Genomic DNA, 22,531 nt, shown 5'->3' on the forward strand with positions numbered 1-22,531 from the left:
CCCGCCTCACGAAGCCAGAGCTGGAGTGTGCCGGTGGAGGAACTGCATCTGAGCAGCCTCAGCCTTCGTCTCACACAGCGGCACCGTGTGAGGGCTGGAGACAGGCCGGCCGCGCTCCGGGGACTCGGCGGGTCACATGTTCGCGTGGCGTCACATGCGGCGTTCTGCCGTCACGGAGGCGCAGCACCCAGGAGAGCTCGGCGGAGCCGGTGGATGACGGGTGGTGTTTCCATGGATACCGCAGCAGCCGTGCACGCCGGCCCGTGTGGCGGTTCGTCCTCTGCCGGGGCTCCGGCTGGACGGGAATGCGTGGCGCTGCCAGCGGCCGGGGCCAGCCTCCATCCGTCAGCCCCCGTCCTTCGCTCAAACAATGGGCCTGCCGGCGGCTCCAGGCTCCGGGCATTCCCGTCCACCACGGAGACCCGGAGCGCCGCCCTGACCGGGCTGCCAGGGGCTGGGGGGGGGGGGGGGCCGCCGGGACCCCGGAGGCCAGCCTAACAACCCTTCACAGCGCTGCGGGGGACAATTCGTGGAACTGCCAGAGGGAAGTGCTCAGATTACGTTCTGCGCTCCGTCTGGTGGGCGGAGAGGTAAGTGGAAGGCGTGGCGCGCAGATCGGAAGGCGCGATAACGCTTCTGAGAGCGCTGCCTGATAAGGCCTTCCACATCAAACGGCACGCCGAGCCGCCGCCAGCTCCGACCCAGCTGTCCCTCCGTGGGAGCTCTCACCCCCCAGATGCACCCAGATCCACCGGCTCCGTGTTTTTCCTGCCTCGCCCTCCGCCTGTTTCCTCAAATACCTCCCGTGTTTGTCAAGCCCTTCAGCCACCTTTCCACATTCTTCCAGGCTCTGAAGGCGCATTAGCAGCCAAGAAAAGGGAGCAGGCATAAACTGCAGCCTCGCCCCACTGAGCCCCGGGACTTCCTGAGAGGCCGATCCGTCTTGGACTTTTCTACGGTTCTGCTCATGAATCAGAGAATCTGGCGCGCCGCCGACACCACCTCGGAGGAAGGTCAGCGCCGGTCAGGCCTGGTCTCCGCTCTGCCAGACATAAAGCCTCCACTGTGCAGTGCATCGACCACGACCCCGGCCACCTCGGACGGAGTTTCTCTCTGGACTGTAATTACCCCATAAACCGTTCAATAAGCAGAGAGCATCAGAGCGGCCCGTTAACCTGAGGACGCACCGACCAATCAGGAGCTCCACGGCGCTGACACGGCGCTCCCGCTCCCAAACAAGTCCCGCACCACCCACAGTCACATTTCATCCCGTTCCCCAGGGGCCCGGCCCCCCTCCCCCCCCCCCCCCCCCCTCCGTCAGCACCGGGTTTCATAACGGCTCCGCTGAAACAAACAAACCTACAGAACCTCAAAGAACCAGCAGAAGAAAGAGGAAAACAGATGAGTGTGATAGAGGAGGAAGAGGCAGGCTGGATCTGAAAGAGAAGTGGAAGGGGTGGAGGAGGGGGGGCTGGGTGGAGGGGGGGGGGGGTGGAGCAGCGGAGGGCTGAGAGGTTCAAAGCCGACTCGCTCCTTCCTTCCCTCCCATCCCTGCAGACAGGGGGAGGCTGCTGAGCGTGTCCTCTCACCCTCCACCCTCCCACCGCAGCGGGTGGAGGAGCAGCTGCAGGGCGCACTCTGCTGTTCCTCCACCCTCCCTCTGTTCCTCCACCCTCCTCCAGCACCTCTCCATCCCCTCGTAGAGACGGTCTCCTGGGATGTGAACCTGTGGCTGCAGGTCTTCCTCCATCTCAGCAGATCCCCTCCACCCTCCACCCGTCCGGGCCACGCTCTGACGCGTCTCACGTCGGCCGCCGGTTCTTTCCGAGAGGTCGATCCCTCCGGCGGACTCCACCGTACAGCTGGCCGGCCACGCCCCCAGCGCAGGAGTCCGAGCCGATGGGTCGATTGCTCGCACGGCGGGGGAACACCTCCTGCTGATCACTGGCCGTCAGAATCATCCCTCTGCCGCAGGTTTGGACCAGAAGCTGCTTTTCTTTGAGGAGAGCTTCAGAAGTCATGTCTACAGTCAAACTCCAACTTCCTTTTGCTCCAAAGCTTGCAGACCTTTAGGATTTTAAGTAAAAACCAGCTTTCTGCAGCTTTGGTCTTTTACTGGGATTTAGATTCAGTCCCTGAGCTGCTCTGAACTGAACTGATGGAGTGTTGGTGTCAATACTTTAACCTTCAGCATAAAATCACAGAAGTAAAGTTAAATCTTTATGTACACTGGACAAACATTCAGGACTCTTCAATACAGCAACATTCTAACTCGTTAACTCCTCATTCAGGTTAAAAAGAACTAAACCTACACTATCGCTTTGTTGCAATGGAAGTGGTTTAGCTGCAAAGGCCCATCCACCACATGTTCACTCGTTTGTTTGGTATCAGTTTACAAGACACTGGAAACTCTGGTGCTGGTCCTGGTTCCAGTCCAGATCCTGCTGGACTTCGTAGTTCTAGAGTTAACAGTCACCATAACAACAATCCAGCTTGGTGTTCCGTCCATATTGTTCTCCGTGGTTCCAGCACGTTCCGTGGTGAACAGCAGCGTTAACCAGCAGAACTGAGGATGTTCTGGTTTAAGTTTGCAGAGGAAAAGACCATGACAGACACGCCACTGGACATGGAAAAGATCCGAGATATGGAGGAAGAAATGTCTTCCTTCCATCGAGCAGAGGGAAAACAAGGAGTCACTGAATTCTGAGGAAACAAACTTAACCAGTTCTAAAACAGGACTCGCCATCAGTCTGGATCCAGACTGGCAGGGTGGAGAGTCGTCTCAGCCAGTCTTCACTTTTTACCTGGCTCTTAATTAGACTGAGATCCCAGCTGTCTGAAGGCCAGGAGGCCCACCTCAGGTGTCTGGTCACTGAGTGGACCTCTTCCTGGGGACCTGAGAGGTCTGGTCACTGAGTAGACCTCTTCCTGAGGACCTGAGAGATCTGGTCACTGAGTGGACCTCTTCCTGAGGACCTGAGAGATCTGGTCACTGAGTAGACCTCTTCCTGAGGACCTGAGAGGTCTGGTCACTGAGTGGACCTCTTCCTGGGGACCTGAGAGGTCTGGTCACTGAGTGGACCTCTTCCTGGGGACCTGAGAGGTCTGGTCACTGAGTAGACCTCTTCCTGAGGACCTGAGAGGTCTGGTCACTGAGTAGACCTCTTCCTGAGGACCTGAGAGATCTGGTCACTGAGTGGACCTCTTCCTGAGGACCTGAGAGATCTGGTCACTGAGTGGACCTCTTCCTGAGGACCTGAGAGATCTGGTCACTGAGTAGACCTCTTCCTGAGGACCTGAGAGGTCTGGTCACTGAGTAGACCTCTTCCTGGGGACCTGAGAGGTCTGGTCACTGAGTAGACCTCTTCCTGGGGACCTGAGAGGTCTGGTCACTGAGTGGACCAGAGAGTTAGACCCTCCTGGGGGGCAGAACCAGCTCCTGAATGCAGCTGATTCCAAGTTGCTTTAAACCGACCTTCACATCACTTCCTCAGGAATGAGCAGACGGCACCGACCAGCTGCTGACATCAATGGTCCAGTTTCCCTCAACACAAACCACGGAGGTCCATTTCTTCACCCACAACACCAAATAATCGGTTCTGTTTAATTTGAAGGACTTTCATCAGACAATGTAAATATCTTGTTTCACACAGAGATGAACTTCATGTGAAGCATTGTGGATCGTACGGAACCTTCTGATAAAATCACAACACGTCTGCTCGGCGGGCTGGAACCCTCCAGCCAGACTCCCCCGTTCTTCTGCTGCTGCCCGGCGTCACTGAAGCAGAATCATGTTCCACCACTGCAGAACCGCATTTAGCTGTGTGATTATGTGTAAAAAACACTTTGTGTTTAACCTTTTTCGTTCATTCATCATAACCTCTCCTCTCAGTTTAACGAGTTTTAACTGGATTACATGACTCCAGTCCGGATCGCAGTGAAAATCCTCCGACTCTGAAACATGTGTGGACCGTTGCTCCAGTGAGAGCTGCTACCAGAACCAGAGGAGCTCCTGCCTTCAGGTCCCATCCTCTCTGGCACCACCCGGTGGGGGTGTCTGGCACTGCAGCCCGTCCTCTGAGGCGTGCAGACACGCTGCACAGGTTAGAGCCGGTCCAGTCTCTAGCTCTTCTTCTGGTGATTCTGGTTCTTTAAAGACTCCAGTAAGCTCTTGATCCTCTGGCTCGCCGGCTCCGTCCTCCTCCTCTTGCGGGTTTTGATCCCCGCTACCTGTGAGGGCTGCAGGAGGGCGGCGAGGCCCCACGGCGCCGGAGCGTTCCCGCCGCCGGGCGTGACGGTCTCCCTCTGCTGGAGCAGCCAGGAGCTCTCCTGGCACAGAGCCACGAAGCGGTCCAGCTGGCTGGCGTTGACGTTCTTGCTGACGTTCAGGGAGGTCTCGAAGGGGTTCTGGATGTGCAGCGGCGCCACCTCGGGCTTGCTCTGCTCCCGGCCCTGCAGACAGGAGAGGCCGGGTGAGACGGCAGTATGCCAGAGCGAATCCCTACCCCCTAACCGACCCACGGTTTGAATCCCTGCACACAGTCTGCCTGTGTAAGCAGAACCTGAGCTGAGCCTGGAGCTGCTGGAGCTTCTCTTCAGTCGTTACAAACACAGTGACAAGCTGCAGCATCGACGCTTTAACCGACCACCAGCTGCGCAGAATAAACAGGAACTCTCCAGAAAACGGTGAAACAAAGCGTCGTGCATTAGTAAGATCCATGCTGACTGAATCCATGATGAACAGACGCTGCGCTGCTGTCCGCCGCCTTTAACCAGTGAATGAGAAGCAGCTGTCAGTAACCTGACCTGGTAATCCAGGTTAGACCGTCTGACCGTCCAGCCCTGCCGGGCTGCATCCGGCGCTACGTCTGAGCAGGAGGGACGACCGAATCGCTCAGCAGATTCCTGGCTGCCCTGGAGCTGAGGCTGAGGGACGGGGGAACATGAAGCCATCAGTCAGAGCGGAGACGCGGCACAGTAAAGCAGATTGATGGCGGTGAAAGCCTATTGGCTGGGGTCAGGGCCGCATCCACCTGCAGGCTTCCTCCGCCGTGTCCGACTTCATATTAGTCTCATATATTAGAGCGGAGCGCTGCCTCCTCCCAGCGGGGCCCATTCATTAAACCCCAGCTCCAGCAAGGTCCCTGCACGTCCCAGCGAGCCGCCGAGCATGAACGCCACTTCATCAACACACCTTCTGCACGGCGGAGGAACGGGCGGACGGTCAAGGATTAGTCAGAGCAGCAGGTTAATTATCCATCCGCCCAGACAGAGAGGAAACTTAGCCTGAACGTGGCCCCGGATGTAAAACCTGGAGCCGCTTCGGTGCTGGAGACTCCTGCAGACGAGGAGCAGGGCTTCACACCCAAACACACCGGCTCACAGCTGATTGACGCCATCAGACCTCAAGGTACTGACTTCCTGCTGGAGCTCGAGGACACAGCTTCCCTCAACTTTTCACATTGTGTGAAGGCACCGCAATGCATGCTGGGTCTCGGCTCATTTGCAGAAAGGCAGGAGAATTTAGGAAACCTCTACTGATCAAGAACGAGTTTTATCTTTTTGAACTTTTCTTAATTTTTGAGTTTAAAGGTTAGAATAAATATTCAGAATAATAATAATAAACGTACAAACAGACAGGCTGTAGTCAGAAATCCATTCAGACACTGTGACTGCTTAGTAGTAAAATGTTCATGTATATTTTTTTTTTCAATTGTTGGATTAACAAAGTCACAAAACCAGAAAAGAACTTTTTAATCTATGAAAGAGGTTTAATTTAAATTTGTTTTCAAACCGCCCCAGTGCATGATGGTCCGGGTTAGATGGAGCCAACAGGACAACATCATCTGCAAAAAGCAGAGATGAAATCCTGTGGTTCCCAAACCGGACCCCCTCCGGCCCCTGGTCTCTGAACCGGACCCCCTCCGGCCCCTGGTCTCTGAACCAGACCCCCTCCGGCCCCTGGTCTCTGAACCGGACCCCCTCCGGCCCCTGGTCTCTGAACCGGACCCCCTCCGGCCCCTGGTCTCTGAACCAGACCCCCTCCGGCCCCTGGTCTCTGAACCGGACCCCCTCCGGCCCCTGGTCTCTGAACCGGACCCCCTCCTGCCCCTGGTCTCTGAACCAGACCCCCTCCGGCCCCTGGTCTCTGAACCGGACCCCCTCCGGCCCCTGGTCTCTGAACCAGACCCCCTCCGGCCCCTGGTCTCTGAACCAGACCCCCTCCGGCCCCTGGTCTCTGAACCAGACCCCCTCCGGCCCCTGGTCTCTGAACCAGACCCCCTCCTTCCCCTGGTCTCTGAACCGGACCCCCTCCGGCCCCTGGTCTCTGAACCGGACCCCCTCCGGCCCCTGGTCTCTGAACCAGACCCCCTCCGGCCCCTGGTCTCTGAACCAGACCCCCTCCGGCCCCTGGTCTCTGAACCGGAACCCCTCCGGCCCCTGGTCTCTGAACCGGACCCCCTCCAGCCCCTGGTCTCTGAACCAGACCCCCTCCTGCCCCTGGTCTCTGAACTGGACCCCCTCCGGCCCCTGGTCTCTGAACCAGACCCCCTCCGGCCCCTGGTCTCTGAACCGGACCCCCTCCGGCCCCTGGTCTCTGAACCAGACCCCCTCCGGCCCCTGGTCTCTGAACCGGAACCCCTCCTGCCCCTGGTCTCTGAACCGGAACCCCTCCTGCCCCTGGTCTCTGAACCAGACCCCCTCCGGCCCCTGGTCTCTGAACCGGAACCCCTCCCGCTCCCAGCAGACCCTCACAACACGTTTGGGTGTTCTAAGTCTGTCCGGTTTCCTCCTCCGCCAGCGAATCCAACTCACCACCAGGTGGAGATCGGTCCACAGCTCTGCTCCTCTCTTCACCCGAGTGTCCAAAACATGAGGTCAGAGGTCAGATGACATGACCACAAAGTCTATCATCGACCTCCGCCCTAGGGTGTCCTGGTGCCAAGTGCACTTATGGACCCCCCTGTGCTCCAACATGGTGTTTGTTATGGACAAACTGTGACTAGCACAGAAGTCCAGTAACAAAACACCACTGGGTTCAGATCAGGGAGGCGTGCGATCCAATCACCCCCCTCCAGGTCTCACTGTCGCTGCCCACGTGGGCGTTGAAGTCCCCCAGTAGAACCATGGAGTCCCCCAGTAGAGCCATGGAGTCCCCAGTAGAACCATGGAGTCCCCCAGTAGAGCCATGGAGTCCCCCAGTAGAACCATGGAGTCCCCAGTAGAACCATGGAGTCCCCCAGTAGAGCCATGGAGTCCCCCAGTAGAACCATGGAGTCCCCAGTAGAACCATGGAGTCCCCAGTAGAGCCATGGAGTCCCCCAGTAGAGCCATGGAGTCCCCCAGTAGAACCATGGAGTCCCCAGTAGAACCATGGAGTCCCCCAGTAGAGCCATGGAGTCCCCCAGTAGAACCATGGAGTCCCCAGTAGAACCATGGAGTCCCCAGTAGAGCCATGGAGTCCCCAGTAGAACCATGGAGTCCCCAGTAGAGCCATGGAGTCCCCCAGTAGAGCCATGGAGTCCCCAGTAGAACCATGGAGTCCCCAGTAGAGCCATGGAGTCCCCAGTAGAACCATGGAGTCCCCAGTCGGAGAACTGTCCAGCCCCCCTCCCAGGGACTCCAGGAAGGCCGGGTGCTCTGCACATGTTGCTCCTGCGGGCCGAGCCCAGCCGGGCCTCATGGGGAAAGGCCCGGCCAACATGCACCGGAAACAGGTCTGATTTATGTCATTTAACAGTTGAAATGTATTTAATTTGATCCGTTGCTGATTCTGTTCAGTCGTCATCTTCCTGGTTTTGCTCGTCCTTTTTTTGATTTCTGTCAGCTGTTGCCTGATTTGTAACTTATCTGTCTGTAACTAATCTCTCCTTTTGCACAATGTGGTGCATCAAAGACGCATTGCAGAACGAGACGGTAATGTGATTAGTGACATATTTGGCAAGTTTGTTCTGTAACATGCAAACTTTACTTCGTTGTGCTTTTCTGCAGCACTTCGCACATTGCTTTAGCTTTTTCTTTATCTTAATCTGCATTTTGCATAGATTATTGTTTACATATTGCACAGCGGATTTTTTGTTTTGTTTTCTCTGTGATACAAGTATCTATTTTTTGTACTGACACCACTATATATTTCCTCTTTTTGTGTTTATTTGACCGTTTATACAGTCTGTTGCTGAAATAAATATATTTCAACTGAAAGCTAATTATCATAGTTTAATAATTTATCAAAATGCATTTTATACTGTTCACAATGGTAGAAACTGATAATACAGGGGGTAAATACCCGGGCCAGAGGGTGCATTGTATATAAATTAAAACCCATTTGGCTCAGTTTGGCACAGGTTGGTCTCCAAGTGGCCAAATGGAGGGCTGGCCTGGCTCTATCCAAACTAAACACGTTATAAAACCTCTGCGCTTTGTGCTGTTCTCATGTAACTTGGTATCACTGTAGTCGAGGCGTTGCTGAACGCAGGCAGTGGAAACTTTATGGCTGGTTTCATTGTTATCATGGTGTTTTTCAATGTTTCATCTGAAAAAAAAAATGGCGATGGTAAAAATTTCATGTTTCTCCTTCATCAAAGTGTTTCTGACACTGGAATTATATTCTGTAAGGTCTTAGCGATCAATTAAGACCAGGATTATGCACATTGTCCAAATAATCGTGGAAATATTGTTGACTTAATATGGATCCGTGTTTTTAGGCAAACCTTGCCTCCAAAAACTCGAGAGCTCAACAGGTGACGTGTGTCGAACATAAATTCAATAATCGTACTGTTGAATCATTTTTTCATCATCTCTATTTCCACAGCTGAAGAGCGGAGCGGAGCGCCGTGGCAGACGTACCTTCCTGATGCTGATGGACGCCCTGCTGAAGGGGAAGCTGCTGTAGAAGTCAAAGAAGGCGACCAGGAGCTGCTCTGAAAGCCGGAGAAGCACAGGCGGGTTAGGGAGGCGACCGGGCCGCCGGCCGCGGGGCGGGGCGGGGCGGGGGCGCCGCTCACCCGCCGTCTCCGTGTTGGTCCCGGGACCGATCCTCCCGAAGTCGCTGGTGAAGGAGCAGTCGCTCCCGTCCAGGACGCTCCTGTCCGCCGGGCCTGGCGAGGGACAGCAGGGGGACATGAAGAGGTCAAACCAGAGGCTCTACACGCCTGTGACGGCCGTAAATAAGACACAGATGGATGTTTGAGCAGTGCATGATGGGAGGAGGGAGGGGGGAAGCCACTGGACAGGGTCCAATAAAAAACAGACAGCAGGACGGTGTCCTTGGTCTGCTGGTTTACGTCTCCATGTCCTTGATGCAGGTCTGCTTCACCATGCTGAGGGGTGGTGTGTGTGTGTGTGTGTGTGTGTGTGTGTGTGTGTGTTTTTGCTGTTTCAACAGCCGGCTGGGAACTCGCACATGTGTGTGTGGAAGAGGTGGGGTCAGCGACCTTTACAGAGCAACGAGCCTTTTACTGTCCCAGAAGCACTGTGCAATGGAGTCTACACTGGAGGAGGAGGAAGAGGAGGAGGAGGAGGAAGAGGAAGAAGAGGAGGAGGAACAGGAGGAAGAGGAGGGAGAAGAGGAGGAGGAGGAGGAGGAAGAGGAGGGAGAAGAGGAGGAGGAGGAGGAGGAAGAGGAGGGAGAAGAGGAGGAGGAGGAGGAGGAGGAGGAGGAGGAAGAGGAAGAAGAGCAAGAAGAGGAGGAGGAACAGGAGGAAGAGGAGGGAGAAGAGGAGGAGGAGGAGGAGGAGGAAGAGGAAGAGGAAGAGGAAGAGGAGGAGGAAGAGGAAGAGGAAGAGGAAGAGGAGGAGGAGGAGGAGGAGGAGGAGGAGGAGGAGGAGGAGGAGGGAGAAGAGGGCAGATGGCTTCTTGAAGGCAGTTATCAGGTAATGAAGGTGAGAGAGGCAGAAGAGATGAAGAGCTGGAGTTGGAGCAGCAGACTTCATCCTCATCCTCATCATCATCAGTGATGTCAGAACCCTTCAGTTCCTCCACAGAACAGGAACCATCTCCACCACAGAGTTTCAGGCTCTCTCCACGGAGCTTCTCTCTCACACCGACTCGCTCTGAACAGGCTGTACTGCCACGGCGGCAGCACTGTCAACAAGCTGCGTCCTTCCCCGTTTCCACGGAGACGGAGCGTTTTTGAAAAATCCGATCTCAGTGTCTCGGAGCAGCATTAAACACGTAGTTTTAACGTTAAAACACAGAAACAGCGAAGGTGATGTGTTCTCACTGGAAAACGTGACTGAATCTTCTCAGCTGGAAACATGGTGGAGGCGAAGGAGCCTCGCCGGAACAGGGGTCATGGTGGGGTCATGGTGGGGTGATGTGTAGTGATGCAGAGTGATGCGGGGTCATGTGGGGTCATGTGGGGTGATGTGTAGTGATGCAGAGTGATGCGGGGTCATGGTGGGGTCATTGTGGGGTGATGTAGGGTCATTGTGGGGTCACTGTGGAGTGATGTGGGGTGATGTGGGGTGATGAGGGGTCAGTGTTGAGTGATGTGGGGTCAGTGTGGGGTGATGTGGGGTGATGCGGGGTCAGTGTGGGGTGATGTGGGGTGATGCGGGGTCAGTGTGGGGTGATGTGGGGTGATGTGGGGTGATGCGGGGTGATGTGGGGTGATGCGGGGTCAGTGTGGGGTGATGTGGGGTGATGCGGGGTGATGTGGGGTGATGCGGGGTCAGTGTGGGGTGATGTGGGGTGATGTGGGGTGATGCGGGGTCAGTGTGGGGTCAGTGTGGGGTGATGCAGGGTGATGTGGGGTGATGCGGGGTGATGTGGGGTGATGCGGGGTGATGCAGGGTGATGTGGGGTGATGTGGGGTGATGTGGGGTCAGTGTGGGGTGATGTGGGGTGATGTGGGGTGATGCGGGGTCAGTGTGGGGTCAGTGTGGGGTGATGTAGGGTGATGTGGGGTGATGCAGGGTGATGTGGGGTGATGCGGGGTGATGCAGGGTGATGTGGGGTGATGTGGGGTGATGTGGGGTCAGTGTGGGGTGATGCGGGGTCAGTGTGGGGTCAGTGTGGGGTGATGCAGGGTGATGTGGGGTGATGCGGGGTGATGTGGGGTGATGCGGGGTGATGCAGGGTGATGTGGGGTGATGTGGGGTCAGTGTGGGGTGATGTGAGGTGATGTAGGGTCATTGTGGGGTCAGTGTGGAGTGATGCAGGGTGATGTGGGGTGATGCGGGGTGATGTGAGGTGATGCGGGGTCAGTGTGGGGTGATGTGGGGTGATGCGGGGTCAGTGTGGGGTCAGTGTGGGGTGATGCAGGGTGATGTGGGGTGATGCGGGGTGATGTGGGGTGATGCGGGGTGATGCAGGGTGATGTGGGGTGATGTGGGGTGATGTGGGGTCAGTGTGGGGTGATGTGAGGTGATGTAGGGTCATTGTGGGGTCAGTGTGGAGTGATGCAGGGTGATGTGGGGTGATGCGGGGTGATGTGAGGTGATGCGGGGTGATGTGGGGTGATGCGGGGTCAGTGTGGAGTGATGCAGGGTGATGTGGGGTGATGCGGGGTGATGTGGGGTCAGTGTGGGGTGATGCGGGGTGATGCGGGGTCATTGTGGGGTGATGCGGGGTGATGTGAGGTGATGCGGGGTGCTGTGGGGTGATGTAGGGTCATTGTGGGGTCAGTGTGGAGTGATGCAGGGTGATGTGGGGTGATGCGGGGTGATGCGGGGTGACGTGGGTCGCAGCAGGACCCCGGGCGGTCCTCCCACCTGCCAGCTCCCGCAGGCGGTCCAGCGTGGGCAGCAGGGCGGGGCTCCTCCTCTGCAGGAAGAACAGCACCATGACGGTGAGGGAGAAGTTGGAGATCCAGGCTCCGGGGATGCTGCTGGTGACGCCGTGAGCGCGAGCCCAGCAGCGCACGGTGAAGACCAGGGCGCGCACCCGGGGGTCCAGCTCCCCGAACAGGTACAGCAGCTCGGTGCTCTTCATCGCCACCCTGTGGACCGACACGGACCGCGGCTCAAGTCTGACAGGAAAACGCTGCACCCTGAACATGTGACCCCCCACGAGGCGGTTCTGCTCCGCCTCCTCAGAAACTGGTTTTCTGTGAGGAAGTGGACCCGGCGCTGCTCCAGACGGCGCCGGTACCTGTTGTTGGCCGTCAGGTCGCACTGGAAGCCGGACGGCTGGTGGGCGAAGCGGACCAGGGGGCAGCGGGCGTTCAGGATCTTCTGCACGCCCACACACCCCGGCGCGAACTGGTCCACACACTCCCCCACCACCGACAGCACGCTCTGCGTCACGGCCCGCTCCGAGCTGGCCCGCTTCATCTGGAACTCCAGGCTGGGCCCGGATTTAGGCTGACACACACACACACACACACACACACACACACACACACACACACACACACACACACACACACACACACACACACACACACACACACACACACACACACACACACACACACACACACACACAGAGTCAGTCAGACGCTGCTGCTTCTGAAGGTGTTCAACCCGCGGCTCCTCAGCAGCGGTGTAATCACCAGGTTCAAACTACTCAAAACAGCAAACACCTCCTGGAAAAACGACTGAAAACCACAAAAAGCCATCAGAGAGCTGGAAGGAGTCAGCACAGCTCAGAAGGCTCAGAAGGCTCAGAAGGCTCAGGTCTTCTGTGGCTCCAGACGAACGGCTGCAGGCTCCTGCTCGATCACGAAGGTTTCATCACTGAACAGGTGCTTTTGTCACTTTCAACAAACAAACTTCATCTGGAGCCAGAAAGACGTCATCAAGCAAGAAGAATGCAGCTCACCCAGTCCAGACAGGGACTCAAACCTCAGCTCAGGCTGGATCCACAACGGTCCAGCTGCAGCTCAGAACACTTCCTCAGGTTTTATCATCTGTTATTTGTCATTAGAACTTGGGGTGTGCGATATAACTATATAGGATCGTTAAGGATTATAACGTCGGGATGATCTCATAAATCAGAAAGATGGTTAAACCTAGGGCACGTTCTCCTCCTCGTTCTTTTTTCACCAATATATAATATTTTTTGGAGTGATGATGTTACCTGAAAGCTTCAGATAATATCAACTAAATATTCCCTCTAGTGCAGTTATCCACGTACATAATGGACACATGCGGAGCAACATTAACGATGATTAAAAAAAAAAAAAAAAATGCATCCACAGCCAGGGACGTGAAGGCAGCTAACAGCGAGCGGAGCGCTGTGGAGCTTCTCTGCCTGGAGCTGCTGCTGGGTGGAGGCTGGGTCAGGCAGAGCTGGTTTACAGCAGCAGTACGGATCTACAAGAGACCAGCCGCCATAGAAACACCCCGACAAGCTGGAGGGAGAGACGCTGAAGCTAGCACCGATGCTAATGCTAGCTAGCGAGCTACCGCTAGCAGTTCACAAGCTAGCATGAGGGATTTTATATACAACAAATCACAGAAATGTGAAAAGACACTTAGTGGACAAACCATCAAGTTAACAGCTGAAACGAACCTTTAGTCTGATCACTAGTGGAACGTCTTTGGTTTAAAGGTGCTGTAGGCAGGATTCTGCATCTCCGCCATCTTGCTTAGGGTTACCTAAGCAACATCACGCCCTTACGCAAGTTAAGCCCCTCCCACAAGAACGTGCGACGAACGCACCTCGACCAATCACGGTTAGAGCCTCATGGGCTCTTCTGATTGGTCAAAGATACCTGGAGCTGTGGAGATTCCTTTTCAGCTCAGAACAGAGACAGATGGAAACGCTGCGCCCTCGCGGTAGAGCAGTTATGCTACACTCCTAAAGGATTATCAATGGATACTCTGACATTTAATCCAAAGAAAACACAGAAAAATTAGCACTGACTAGCAAAATCCTGCCTACAGCAGCTTTAATGGGATGATGAGGGGCTGTGTTTCAATGGAGACAGAGCCCTCTAGTGGTCAGATAGCGCAACTATTAAAACTATATCCCATTAAGCTATTTGATATGTTTAGATTTTTGTGTTACAAAAGAGTACTTTATTGTTCATTATCTTTTACCTCATTTTTAAAAGGAGATAAAAGCTTAGATCTCTGAACAAAACATTATTCTCAAGCAGCTGTATGATTCACTCAGGTTATAGATATTAAAGTTAAATTGATTTTGTTCTAAATTGTTGCCCTTTGAAAGGTAACCAGCTAAGTTTGCATTTTTATTGACCCTTTTTAATAATCTATTTGGTGTGTTAAGTTTTTGTGTTACAGAAGTGCACTCTATTGCTGGTCATTACTTTTTATGTTTGTGTTCATTGCACATTTTGATTAGAAAAAAAACACTGTACTATTTAAATTACAGCCAGTTTCTTTAGTTTCAATTATCTTTTTTTTTCCTTTCTGTGAGGGTTTTACATGTTTAAATACATTTTATACGTTTTATATGTTTAACATTGGGGGGAAAAAATGGTCAAACTTGCAAATTAGTCTAGAAAAATCAATATAAAAAAGAATCGTGATAAAATCGTGATCGTGATATTGATTTTAAAAAATCGTGATATGACATTTTTGCCATATCGCCCACCCCTAATTAGAACCATTTCAGAGGAGGAGCGTGTTTCTCATGACGCCCCAGGCGGAGTGTCTGAAACACCGCCGCCAACATTAATTCTATGAATTCACTGGAGGGGTTCAGCCAGCTCTCTTCTCCCTACTGCCTTTCAACTACTAATCAACTGATTAGTGATCACACACGTTGTCGCCCCGCAGCCCCGCCCCCGGCCCCGCCCCCTCTTTTCCCCTGCGTCACTCCTGGTTGGGGACAGTAGCATCAGGAATATTTGCTTTTTTTAACGCCATCACGCGGTGTATTCCTGGTGCTACCGTCCCCACGATCCTCCACGGACTCCTGGAGCTCCTGCAGTCCCTCCCCCCCACTGTCCGCCGGGTCATCGTGCACGTCGGCCCGGCGGCAGTCGGAGGTCACCAAGCAGGATTTTAAAGGACCTATATCATGCAAAATCCACTTTTTTTAAGGTTTTAAGCATGCCACAAAGTTGATTTCCCTTTAAACCCCCCCCACAATGTCATTTGCCTTCATCCAGCATGTCTGAGTAATCTCTTCAGTCTGCTGCTCTCTGCAGCAGCCCCTCCCTTCGGGTGGAAAACAGCTCGTTTGAAACTCTTCAAATCTGAGTACGTCACTAAGTTGAACTCCTCCCACCACTCTTCTCCCACCCCACCCCCGCAGACAACACCCCACTGTCCTCTGACCAGCAGCAGCTGATTGGCATTTTCCACTGAGGAAACCAGTGAACCAGAGCGTTTTCTCTTCCGGGTTTCAGAATTAACCTCCGAAAATCCTTAATTTAACACAAAATGACTTTTCCTTAGCGCCAAAAATAAACTGTTACCATGTTAATGCCAATCATAGGGTTTGGATGAGCTAAAGAAGCAGGATACAGGTCCGTTAAAGACCTTTCTAACCTGTGGAGAGCTGTGGCAGGGCGGTCTTTATCTCTGGACCTTTGCCGACCTTCTCCAGACTGCTCAGCCTCCACACCTGGCTCTCCAGCGCTCCTGCTCAGCCTCCAGCTTTTATTTCAAAGACAATTTTAACTTTTTCTGGATCCGCCAGCTTTTTACCACCAGGACGGACTTCACCCGAGCCGCTGGGCAGCTCCATCTCAGCAGGTAACATTCAGCAGGCAGTCCACACCCCCCGCTGACTGACTACCTGGAGGCCCCCCCATCCACCACACGCCACACACACCTCTCACACACCCTCACTGCCCCAGACACACACCTCTCACACACCCTCACTGCCCCCAGACACACACCCCTCACACACCCTCACTGCCCCCGGACACGCCACACTGTCCACAACATCCCTGTCCTCTCCTCCTCCAGACACCACGTCCCTCGGACTGTTTTTAAATGAAAAGGACTCTTTTAGCAGTAAAAGTCCACTGAGAGCCTCATCCAGCCCCCCCCCCCCCCCCCCCCCCCCCCCCCCCCCCCCCCATTAACATGGCGCTGCTGAATGTGGCTCTCTCTTAAACAAATCTTTTATTATTCATGATCTTATCTTAGACAATAACTTAGACGGTCTGCTTTTCACTGAGACACGGCGGCTCTGACGCTCCTGTTCTCCTCACTGAGGCTTCCCCCCCCAGTTTAACTCTTTATTTTCAACCAGACAGGGTAGGAGGGGCGGAGGGACTGCTTCCATTTCAAAAGAACAGATTAAGCGCATGTGCAGTAGCTTTTAATAGTTTTAGCTCCTTCGAGCACCACGCCGTTGTTTTTAGCAGCCAGTCCAGACCCCCTCAGTACTCCAGACCCCCTCAGTACTCCAGACCCCCTCAGTACTCCAGACCCCCTCAGTACTTTAGACCCCCTCAGTACTCCAGACCCCCTCAGTACTCCAGACCCCCTCAGTACTCCAGACCCCCTCAGTACTCCAGACCCCCTCAGTACTCCAGACCCCCTCAGTACTCCAGACCCCCTCAGTACTTTAGTCTTTTATCAGTGAATTTTCAGAACTTTTCACAATAATTCATTCTAAATATAACAGAATTTTAATAACTGGTGATTTTAACTGACATGTTGATAAACATCTCGGACTCTATGTCCAGAGAATTTTTAAACCTTTTAAACTGTTTAGATTTTAAACAGCATGTCACACAGCCAACGCACAACAGAGGACACACCCTGGACCTGGTTCTGACCCCCTGGACCTGGTTCTGATCCCCTGGACCTGGTCATAACCCCCTGGACCTGGTTCTAACCCGGTCTGTCCATCAGTGTGTCCTCTGGTGTTGACCTGGCTCTGTCTGACCACTGCTGTGTGTTTTTTAACATCACCAGTTTTAACCAGCAGGGGGCCCCGGTGAGAGCAGTGAGGAGACCGACCTTACCTCTGAAGTGGCTGCAGGTTTTATAGAGATCTTACAGAGCACTCCTGCAGTGATTTTACCTGCACCCTGTGATTTTATCGTTGACGATTTTAACAGTAAACTGAAGTCCAGTCTGGACTCAGTCGCTCCACTTTTAACCAAAACTATCAAGGGCCATTCCAAACCCCCGTGGAGGAAAAATGATATAATCATCAAACTGAAAAGAAACTGCAGGAGTGCTGAAAGAAGGTGGAGGAAATCCAAGTTGACTGTACATCACCAGATTCTACGACAACAACTCAAAATCTACAATAATGCAGTTAAACAGGCTGAACTTCCCACTTCTCTCAACTTATCTCAGACAGTAAAGACAACCCCCGCTTCCTCTTCTCCACCTTGTACATTTTAACTGGCTCTAATTTTAATAAAGCTTTTAAAGGATACACTTTTTTGACGTTTCAAATGCAGTTGGAGATGTTTGCCCTTTCAGCAGGACACGGAATTCAAAGCTTTAAAACAGCAGCCAATCACTTTTGTGATTTTCCACAGCTCGGTCACTCACAGCAGAATATATACAGCGGAACTTCTTCTTCTACGCTTGCAATTTAGAAAAGTAGTCGCTGAAAGCGCGCAAGCGTCTGGCTTGGTCTGCCGCGGCTTCCGTAGTTCAGGGTGCAGACATGCAATGGAGCTGTATGAGAGCGCCCTGTTTGGGCTCTTAAAATGTACTAAATGACCTCGTTAAGAATTAATTATGGACGTTACGCGCTCAGGACACTTGGATTACAGCGGACGAGCAGTATGAAGGAAAATGGGAACGTTTTGTGGATTTTATGGACCATTTTTTCTGTCGGGCTCTGTCGGTCCCTGTTTGTTGACAACGAAAATCCCCAAACATCTCCAACTGCATTTGAAACGTCAAAAAAGTGCTCCAGAGTGTTTCTCAGCATGAGGGTGAGTAGAAAATGAGGCCAAATCATTTTTTGGGTGGAGTATTCCTTTAAGGAGCCGACAGACGCTCTCTGTGAAGACTCTGCAGACCACTTCAGAACTAAAATCCTGGACATCAGGTCTAGTCTTTTACCTCAACAGGTTCTATCAGTGAACACAGCTGAGCCGTTGTCCATGCCTGAGGACACACTGGACAGTCTGGACCTGGTTGATGAAGGACTCTTGGTCCAGTTTTCTCCCAAGTAAAATCAACAACCTGCCTTTTAGATCCCATCCCCACACCACTGTTTAAATCACTTTATGGATTCCTGGAGGAACAGATTTTAAATATCATGAACTGCTCTCTTCAGACGGGTCTTACCCACTGCCTTTAGAACGGCGGTGGTGAAGCCCCTTCTGAAGAAGAGCGATCTAGACCCCAATGTTCTTAATAACTACAGACCAGGATCCAACTGACTGTTTGAAGTAAAGTTTTAGAAAGACTGGTTTTTAACCAAGTCAATGACTTTTTAATGATCCATAACATCTTAGAAAGACATCAGTCTGGTTTTAGAGTGAACCACAGTACCGAGACGCCCTTTAAAGATTTTAAATGATATCAGGTGGAATTTAGATAATAAAAAGCTCACAGTGTTGGTTCTGCTGGACCTGAGTGCCGCCTTCGACTCAGTAGACCACCACATTTTAATAAACAGACTGAGTCACCTGGTGGGCCTCTCTGGTACTGTTCTCAACTGGTTCAGTTCTTTTCTCACAGATCGATGTTTTCATGTAAGTATGGATACTTGTTCCTCAGGAACCCATGAAATTAGGTGTGGGGTTCCCCAAGGTTCAATTTTAGGTCCCATACTTTTTAATCTATACACTTATTGATGGTGTGGCTTTCATTCTTTTGTTTTTATGACTGTTGTTTACTGTTCAGCACTTTGCGTTGTTTTTATTATCATGAAAATGCTCTACAAATAAAGTTTGATTTGATTACTTTTTTTTCTTCTTCTCTTTAAATTCTGAGATTTTTGTCGAGTACTCGAAAATAACTCAACTGCGCCCCAGCTGCTCGAGCTCCAGGTTTGGCTCCTTCTCCCGACTTCAACAAAACTTTCAACACAAAATACAGAAAACTAAACTTTTCCAGGTTTTTCATGACAGAATGAAGCCTGTATGAGAACCTGAACCCAGACCAGGACCAGGACCAGGACCGGTAGAATCTGGACTGGGAGTCAGGTCATTCTGGAGGAAATTGCTGTTCTTCTAGTCCCGTGTCTACTGAGCATGTGCAGAGCCGCTGCTCACGGCAGTAGAGGTGAACGCTGAACACGGCAACGCTCTGAAAATTCAAACCTTTTCTGAAAGAACGACGCAAAACGCTGCTTCCTCTGAAACTCTGAACGTCACGTAACAAAACGTCTCCTTCAGATCACCTGGCAGCGCAGGACACAACGCGTGTGAAGAGACTCACTGGCCCTCATTTATCAAACCAACGTACGGCAGGAAACCGGGTCTGGACCTGGTCCCAGGTCTGACTCAGCACCGGGTCTGGACCTGGTCCCAGGTCTGACTCAGCACCGGGTCTGGACCTGGTCCCGGGTCTGGACCTGGTCCTGGGTCTGACTCAGCACCGGGTCTGGACCTGGTCCCGGGTCTGACTCAGCACCGGGTCTGGACCTGGTCCTGGGTCTGACTCAGCACCGGGTCTGGACCTGGTCCTGGGTCTGACTCAGCACCGGGTCTGGACCTGGTCCTGGGTCTGACTCAGCACCGGGTCTGGACCTGGTCCCGGGTCTGACTCAGCACCGGGTCTGGACCTGGTCCCAGGTCTGGACCCAGACACAGTTGCTTCCTCCAGACAGCTTTTCTGGATCCTTCACTTCCAGTTTTTCCTTCCAGTCCTCACTGAGCAGAACCATTTCAGAGTTTATTTTTTTACCGAGGTTTCTCCTCTCCGTGTTTGACCTCAGTGGGCGGGGCTTCTGAACCATTTCAGAGTGTCACATGTTAATGACGATCGATGTCGGCCGCTGTATTAATCAAGACCTGATCATTCGAATGCTGAGATCGGTCAGATACGAACATTCCATAAATCTGGCGTGGGTTCTGTCGTACGATGAATCCTTCGCTCAGATTGATAAATGAGGGTCGGTACGTGGTGTTTTCAGACAGAAACCCAGCTCTCGAGCAGCTAGTCTTCCTCTCTCGCTCTAGACTACCACCAGATAGTGAAGACTGGCTGCAGTCTGAGCCGTGACAACAGCAACCACTGACAGGACAAACCGGGAGGCTCACCGGCTTCACGTCCAGCCCGCTGAGGCCGTCCAGGTCCAGGAACATGTCCAGGTCGCAGCCCAGCTTCCCGAAGCCGTTCACCGACGAGCCGAACGGCTTGACGCTGCACTCGGGGAAGTAGGCGGCGGCCACGTCCTTCAGCAGCGAGCAGACGAGGAAACGCAGTCTGATGTTCTCCTCAGTCAGCTGATAGGCCTCGACCAGGGAGGAGACCTGCTGGTCGATCTGAGAGGAGGAAGAGGAGGAGAGGAGGAGGAGGAGGAGGAGGAGGAGGAGGAGGAGGAGGAGGAGAGGAGGAGAAGAGGAGGAGGAGGAGGAGGAGGAGGAGGAGGAGGAGGAGGAGGAGGAGGAGGAGGAGGAGAAGAGGAGGAGGAGGAGGAGGAGGAGGAGGAGGAGGAGAGGAGGAGGAGGAGGAGGAGGAGGAGAAGAGGAGGAGGAGGAGGAGGAGGAGAAGAGGAGGAGGAGGAGAGGAGGAGGAGAGGAGGAAGAGGAGGAGGAGAGGAGGAGGAGAGGAGGAGAGGAGGAGGAGAGGAGGAGGAGGAGGAGGAGGAGGAGGAGGAGGAGGAGGAGGAGGAGGAGAGGAGGAAGAGGAGGAGGAGAGGAGGAAGAGGAGCAGGAGAGGAGGAGGAGGAGGAGAGGAGGAGGAGAGGAGGAGAGGATGGCCATGCTGAACTCCCGAAAACAAAACGACGGCGGGGGCGGGGTGTTTTCTCTGGACTCACGCTGTCCTGCCGGGACAGTCTCTGGATGAGCTCATTGATGGGGACGGCGGTCTGGGGCTGGAGCTTCAGGCCGGCCGGCGCCGCCGGGCCCCCGGCGCCCAGGGTCCTGAAGGACAGCAGCCTGGACTTGAAAGGCAGCGTGGCCTCGTGGCTCGCACTGGGGATGGAGGCGGCCTCCAGCAGGGACGCCACGCCGTCCCGGCCGGAGAACTCCACCACGGCGTACACACCCTGCGGAGCAACACACACACTGCTGCCGTCCGACTGCCGCTCGGGCCCTGAGAAACACTCGCCGGCCGTCCACTCACATAGCTCTCGTAGAAGAAGCACTTGCTGACGTCTCCGTGTCTGGACAGGAACTTGAGGAACTTCCTCTCGGTGGTGGAGCCACAGCTGACGAGGACGGACCTCTCCGCCTGCTCTCGCCTCTCCTGCTGCAGGCTGCGCAGCGATTTACGGCCGTTCACACCTGACAGCAGGGAAAAACATCAAAGCAGTGTTTATGATCAGTTTACAGCTGGAACATGAGGGGATGAGTCCGTTTATTTACTCATCATTTGATTAAAAGTGTGATGTGCTTTTCACCTTAAACATGTTCTCTAAACAATTATTGATAGCCAAGACAATTTAACACTTTGTTTTCAGATCAACAAAATACTGAAAATTATTATTAATGACAATGTTAATATAATATTAATATTAGCTATTTTTGGTAGAGAAAACTTTAAGATATACTTCAAACAAACTGCAAATGTATGAAACTTAAAAACAATTTGTGAATCGAATCACTAAAAACATTTAATCTTATTAAAGAATATTACACTACTCTTATACACTGGGAGACAATTCCAAACAGTGATAAAACAAGCTGAAAAACAACAACAAAATATTTTACAGTCATTCTCACGTCAACGCCGAAAGGAGAGAAAAATTAAATTTCGTGTAAACATGAACACTACACGGAGCTCATGGTTGATAAACTGCGGGCCGTATTTTGATTTACGATCCAATGATTACTTCCGCAATTCCGAATTTCTGAAATACGGCAGAACGTTGGTACTAAATTAATTTTTTCCTTAAATCTGAGTTTTTCCAGGCGGAGTTCTGAACGGCGGTCGCTCCTCCACGGCGGCCAGTCCTTTGAAAGCTTCACCCACCGGGGTCGAGCTTCCGAGCGGCTTCGTCTTCAGCGGAGACGGCCTCGGTCACCAGGCTTCTCTGGAGAAACGCGTCGGCTCGCTGTAAACTCCTCTCCAAGACGAATTTCCCCCTCATATGTAACCTGCACAGGGCCATGGAGGCCGCCATAGTGGGTCAGGAGAACGGCCGACGGCGCATGCGCAGTACGGCATCCGCGGAGGGCCAAACAAGAGAGGAGTATGGCGATTGAAAATATAAACGTAAATAACCACGTAAAGTGAGTATAAAGCGTAGCAGCGCTGCGGACCGCCCTTTAAAGGCCTCGGTCCTGGTTCACATGGTCCACTGGAGTCAGTAATCTTTCATGAAATATCCTTTATTTGTGGCACAAGCATTGGACTCTCTCTCTCTCTCTCTCTCTCTCTCTCTCTCTCTCTCTCTCTCACACACACACACACACACACACACACACACACACACACACACATATATATATATATATATATATATATATACACACACACACACACAAAATAAATAATAAATAAATCTTTGTCCAGTGTCTACACATCTGTTCAGACATACACACACTCTGAAATACATGCATAACCAGTTC

General features: G+C 52.9%; 1 protein-coding gene across 1 annotated transcript; it reads right to left on the minus strand.

Moving 5' to 3' along the window:
- Positions 1–3,576: 3,576 nt before the first annotated feature.
- On the minus strand, positions 3,577–22,350 carry mtpap (mitochondrial poly(A) polymerase). Its single transcript, XM_030100006.1, has 9 exons — positions 21,933–22,350; positions 21,084–21,244; positions 20,776–21,006; positions 20,054–20,278; positions 12,094–12,305; positions 11,715–11,941; positions 9,006–9,098; positions 8,848–8,921; positions 3,577–4,452 (listed from the first exon to the last, which is right to left on the minus strand). Exons 1-9 carry the CDS (start codon positions 22,081–22,083, stop codon positions 4,123–4,125), a joined length of 1,704 nt encoding a protein of 567 aa, XP_029955866.1. The 5' UTR covers positions 22,084–22,350; the 3' UTR covers positions 3,577–4,122.
- Positions 22,351–22,531: the final 181 nt, after the last annotated feature.

This window comes from Salarias fasciatus, chromosome 9 (genome assembly GCF_902148845.1).
Source record: "Salarias fasciatus chromosome 9, fSalaFa1.1, whole genome shotgun sequence".
In the NCBI taxonomy this organism is placed as follows: Eukaryota; Metazoa; Chordata; class Actinopteri; order Blenniiformes; family Blenniidae; genus Salarias; species Salarias fasciatus.